General features: G+C 46.8%; 1 protein-coding gene across 4 annotated transcripts in view; it reads left to right on the top strand.

Moving 5' to 3' along the window:
* Nucleotides 1-595: 595 nt before the first annotated feature.
* Nucleotides 596-6,000, top strand: part of ACOT7 (acyl-CoA thioesterase 7) — an 89,444-nt gene continuing 84,039 nt past the window's right edge. For all 4 annotated transcript variants that reach the window (XM_078873178.1, XM_078873177.1, XM_078873176.1 and 1 more), the window contains exon 1: nt 596-789. In XM_078873178.1, the coding sequence (XP_078729304.1) occupies nt 611-789 (179 nt within the window). In that variant the 5' untranslated portion in view covers nt 596-610. The remainder of the gene's footprint in view (nt 790-6,000) is intronic.

The following is a 6,000-nucleotide window of genomic DNA, read 5'->3' as shown; positions in this document are numbered from 1 at the left end:
GGCCAAAATTAGTACAGTATTGTGGTCCAAGTGACAAACGTACAATACAGCGTCACATATCCGACTGGCTGGGCACTGCGGCGTAGGCGGATTTATAAAAGTCCTGCGTGGAAATCTACAGGAAATGAAAAGTTGCACCGTGCCTAACAAAACTGTTACTGCACAGGAAGCGTAGGCTGCTTGGAGCGTGAGGAAACGCCTGGCTGCACGCGAGATTTAGAATAAACAATAGCGGAATTGCACAATGGGTGCATCTCAAGCAGACCCATGGCCACCTGGGTCTGTGTCCCGTGACCTCTTGCCGGCAGACAACCTGAAGTGGCTTCAAAGCGCACCCAGCCTGGCACGAGCTGTGACATCATCGTCGCGAATGGCAGTTGTCGTTACGTTATTGTTTATTGTTGTAAACTTGCAGATAAATAGCTTCATAGCTCATCGGATTCCGATTCTGGTGTTGGTTAAGCCGAGCGCGTGCAAGTGGCACATGGGGGGGGGGGTTGATGAACTGGTCGAGGATGAGCGACGTGAATGTCCATTGTTGTCGAGTCGTCTGTGGAGCTTGTGCAAGAGAAACGCTCGCGGAATGTGAAGGTGAAACAAGTTCAGCACCATGGGCGTGTCGAGAAGAAACGAGTGGAAAGCAACGAGTGGAAAAAGCAACGTGCAGCCATCGACAGAGCCGCGTTCCTACGGAAGCCGAAACGCGTTCTTATTCCCCCCACACCCCACCGCCGCCCTCCTCCCGACATACGAAACGCGTTTTCACCGGCACACAAGGAAGACACGACGGTACGTACCGGGTCCAGGCGCGGCGTTTCTCGCGCCCGTTTAATACCCGTTTAATACTTGTCGTGTTGACAACGAATACACAATAATAATAATAATCACGGTGATCTTGAATTGCATGTTCTATTGAAGGAAAACATTTGTGAGTTATTCGGCAAACGTTTTTTTGCTTTTTCATTCGTAACATTTTGTCGGCACGCGCGAATCGAGAAAGTGGTGGTGGTGCCACATTCCAAATTAAATTGTAGCCGCACGCGCAGCGTTAAGGCTCGCAATGTCTGACTCGCGCTTACACGTCGCAGTTTGCGAGTGAAATCAGGGCTTAGGCTAATACTTGTAATCCGTTTCGCCGTACAAAACGCAAGGGGCTTAGAGGCGCCCGTCACTGCATTACAGTTTTTACTGTACTCTTTGCCGTAGTGCGTGAGGCGGTAGTTTTGCATTCCCTACATCGGATAGGCAACGCGCTCCGCGTCGCCGCTTGCGATTGGCCGAGACGCCGTTCGCGGGGGGGGGACTGGCCAATCGGGCGCGCCGTACCATTCGCGGTCGCTTGTGCGCGCTGGGTAATGTGAATGGGAGCTGTCCAATCATTGGAAGCACGATGGGCTTGCGTTGTTGATACCAACTCGGGCTTGTCTTAGAGAGATCGACTCACAAGGTTACAAAGTACACACTTTCTCCCAGCTCCAAGGACGGCCATGTATGTACGCGCCCTAACATTCCAACGTAAACCTTGTGCTGAATTGTAGCGACTGAATGTGGATGTTGCTATTGGGGCGGGGGGGTTATTGCGGCGTTATTGTGTGTTGTGGTATGCGAAGATTTGTGTTCAATGTTGAAAGGTTTACTGCTGCAAGGGTGATCGTGACCTCTCTCGCTGCGCTTTGGGCGCAGTCATCACGGAAATCAACGAGGGGCGATTGGTCGGGTCGTGAGTTTGGGACATTTGTGCTGGCGAATTCTACATTTCTGTGGCAGGGTCAAGTCTGTTTAAAATGCGTGAGTGAGAGTCCGCTTGGAATGCATTTGCTAAAAGTCTGTTTAAATCAAATAGAAGTCTGAGTCATAAGTAGATTAATATTGTGAAGATGTGTACTCTTTGGTTATTTCAGTAAAGTCACGTAGGTAGAAATAAAATAAATAAGTTAAAGAGTGCAGATAGTGGGTTATTCAATAAAAAAAACGAATGAATAGCGACGTAAATAAAACCAAACGTTAAAAATTAAGTAAATTCTTTAACTTAACAAATAAAATTAACATTCAATTGAAATTAGATCAAAATAAATAAATAATCTGCACTTGCGCTAGGGACATATGACACCCTAGGTCTCTGCATTAGACAAACATTACCTGTGCAGCGGCGTGCCATTAACAGGAACCGTGTTTTATTAAAACATTGTCGTGGTGTAACAAATAAACAGCATTTGGTCACCAGTCTAACGTGCGCATCACGTAAAATAACTTGTGCTGCTGCATATTAAATCGGCGTTTATGGAAATGCTGAATCATTGCCAATGCTTTACATGCACCTTCTGCTGTGACACTGCTGGCAGAGAGTGACTTATTGACTGACTGATGCAAATTCTACCTCACCTCTGCGATCTAAGGACCGTAGTTGCGTATGCTTGTGGCTAGAGAGAGAAAAAAACAATGTTTGTGTCTTTAGGCAAATATTCAGAACGGATTCGTTTGCGAACCCTCTCCTCTGCTAAAGTTTGTGTTGGTTGGTTTGGAAGGTTGCTGAATGCAAACATGGCGTAAGATTTTTGTTCGTCTGAAAAGCCTACATTTCCAGTTTTGAGACCCGGCTGAAACATTTTTTCCGTAGATTTAAAATGTAGATATACAAATGGGTATTGTTTGAGAGTTTTTTTTTTTAAGACAGCGATTCCAAATATGACACTGGTTGTTAGATCACACTCTATTTTGGGTATATTTTGGATGAGAGTAACACCGAAAGCGTTGGAAGATTGGCAAAGTCGTGGATAGCAGTCAAGCGTATCGTGTGGGGTGGAGTGGTGGCGCAGTCGTTGGGGCATTGTGCTTTTAACCCAGAGTCCCGAATTCGATTCCCAGTCACGCTTGTCATCAGTGGCTATGTGATTTCTTAACCAGTCCTTGCACCTTATTTTATAATCCTACACTGAATAGCTTGGTGAAGTATGGTCAAACAGTCCCCATGACCAACCATAGCATGGGGACGCATTCATCCAGCAGTGGATCAACAATTGACTTGACATTATATTGTTATTGATGATAACAGGAGTCACCCAGAGTCGTGACAGATGTATCCTATTACATGTGTAGTGAGTCACTTCGGAGACACTAATCGTAGGAGGCACACTCGTTTATTACAGCCACCACAGGTACGTGGACTAACTACTCTCGGGTCAGGACAGCCGGCACACTGCCTGACCACAACGCCGAGGAGGTCAAGATGAGGACGGAGACTTGTGTAGCACGACGGGTTCCATTCCAGACGACAGCCCCGACTCAGAGTCGGGACCTCCCTTTTATCCCCCCAGCGTGGCCTGGCTCCGCCCTCGGCCACGCCCCCTTCTGGAACCTACCAGAAGGTTCTGGGCTTCACCTCACGTGCCCCCTCCGTCACCTTTGCCCTACATCCCTTTCTCCGGCCTATTACCTGCCCTGCGAGCAGACCGGGCTGCTACACCCACCAATCCCCTTCTCTCTGCCAGTAACCAGCGTTACGCACCATAGTGACACATTCTATGTCACTACACATGTATTCACATAAGAGTTTTGGTTCTGGAATTATGTTCATGGATAGATTTGGTAAGAGAGTATAGCCCCTCCGCCACCACAATAGATACCTGCATACCAAGCAGAACAAAACCTACCATTGCAAGATAGCATTGTACACAATCAATAATATTCATTCATACAGCACACATGTTTTATTCATGTCGCATGTACAACATGTACATAATGTGTAAGCTGACATGTTTCACAATGTTCAGTCACCAGTCTCAACCATAAACTATCAATATATTCTAGTAGCGTTGCCTACTCAAGCCCACATTTGTTAACCATCAATACTCAACACCTTTAACTTGTGTATGTCCTATTTCTGCCTCTCCGTGTAATTCTAAGCATATTTATTCGTGCAATCTCCAGCTTTTGTTCCATTTCCCTTATTGATATCAATGTTTACAATCCATATGTCATTGCAGGTAACATACTAATTACATAATTTATTTCAGCGCATGGGCATGTTGGGTATACAATGTGATCGGTTTATAGTTACCAGACTCATTTGTAGTCACTCCCTTACATATCAGTGACCTTAACTTATGCATGCTTGACTGTCGTAAGCACATCAGACCGGCTATCTTGGACAAAGTATATCACGAGAGTGTTATAATATTTTATATTTTCATTGTGATTGGTGGGAGAAATGGAGAGGCTTTGAAATAATGATGTCATCAATATAATACTGGTAGGAACCTCCTGGTTACACCAGCCCACAGGCGATTCTTGTGTCCGTCCGTCGTGCATCCAAAAATGGGAGGGGTGGGGCTGGGTGGAGAGGGGAGGGGCTGGGTGGGGAGGGTGGGGAGGGGCTGGGTGGGGCTGGGTGGGGGGTGGGAGGGGTGGGGCTGGGTGGGTGGGGAGGGGCTGGTCACCCCGTGGTGCCCTTATAAAACTCAACGTTTAACCTACTCACGCCAGCTTGTGCCCGCCCTCACAGTCGGCCATATTTGCGGAATACACCACGCCGCCGTTGACCCTGGCCATTGACCGAGCAACCCAACGTTCCTACCAGCTCCCTCCGCAGAAATGAGTTTTCTCCCTAGATTTTTAGTGTTGTTTCTTACAATGTGTCCACCTTGTATATCGATCTGGATATATTTCTAGAATATATAAACGCTTCCAGTTGTTTTGGGGCCAAATGTAACCTCATTCTAAAACCCTCCTTAATTGCTCAAGCTGCTTAAAAAGGAGCATAGCACTCAGCTGCACCACCTTCTGGAAAAATCAACATTTGCGTTCTTCAAGAAACGAGTTAACCTCTGTCTTGTGAATGCGGAATTTCCACTGCTTTCGTATAGAGCAGTGGTTCTTAACCTTTATTGCAGCCTTGCACCCCTTTGATTCTCAATTGTATGATTTATTATAATGTGAATAAATATGTAATGTGAGGATATATCTGGCTCACTGACGTATCACAACTCGTCATGATGATTGGCTCTGCCGGTCCTGGTTTATAGCCAATGGAGGGAAGTCTAGGGGCGTGGCCCTGACGTAATGGAAAGGTGACAGCTGTAAGTAGAGGATTGGTTCTGCTGGCTTTGGCCACAGCCAATGGGGAGATGAGTCAGGGGCGTGGTCCCGGGAGCCTACGAGGGAGCCTGGAATATTCCATGGAGGCTAAACAGGATTGGTGGAAACGTACCACGTGACCCGGGTATTAAATAGAGGTGGAGACGAACGACACCTGGTCAGAACGGGAACGAACGGAGGAAGGGGCCACGCGTGAGCGGGGCTCCGGGTTGCCACGTGGCAGTGCGTCTCTATCTATCCCTCTCACGCTGCCTGTCAGCAGCGTGAAGGAAAGCTGTAATGCAAGTTGAATAAAAGACCGGATTCCAGAAGTCGCCTCAACGACCTTTATTACAAATACATAGGGGCTCGATGAAACAAAGTAGTTGTACTGACGTGCCCATGCTTCATTTGTGTTTCCGATGATTTACCTTATAAAAAATATCTGGCATGTCTCGCACCCCCAGAAAGGGCATCTCGCACTCCCAGGGGGTGCGTGCATCCCAGGCTAAGAAGAACCACTGGTATAGAGTCAACAGCGGCTGCTTGTGGTGTTAATGAAGAACAGCATAGGCTTTATTTTTCGATTTAAAGCTTTCATGACTGCATAGATTCATCTTCTTGGTTCTTTCGGTAAATTCACGTAGAAGGGAAATAATAAAATAATAAAAATAAAACATAAAATACAATTCTCACGACGTTTCGGCCACAACGCAAGCAGCCGTCCTTAGGTGAAGAACAAGTCTGTCGGAAAGACAGCGTCTGAATGAACACCACCAAGCTTGGCAGCGTATATTTAAGCTGGGTTAGGGGAGGAAGGGCGCCTTGACAAAGGAATTTTCATATCAACAGGAATTTAGCATATTTATGGAAAATGCAGATATGGGATTAATCACTACTTGTGGAATGCGTAGGAGGTGGGGGGGG

This window comes from Lampetra fluviatilis, chromosome 36 (assembly GCF_964198595.1).
Source record: "Lampetra fluviatilis chromosome 36, kcLamFluv1.1, whole genome shotgun sequence".
In the NCBI taxonomy this organism is placed as follows: domain Eukaryota; kingdom Metazoa; phylum Chordata; class Hyperoartia; order Petromyzontiformes; family Petromyzontidae; genus Lampetra; species Lampetra fluviatilis.
Note: the sequence above shows the minus strand (reverse complement) of the source record. Positions and strands in the feature narration are given on the sequence as shown.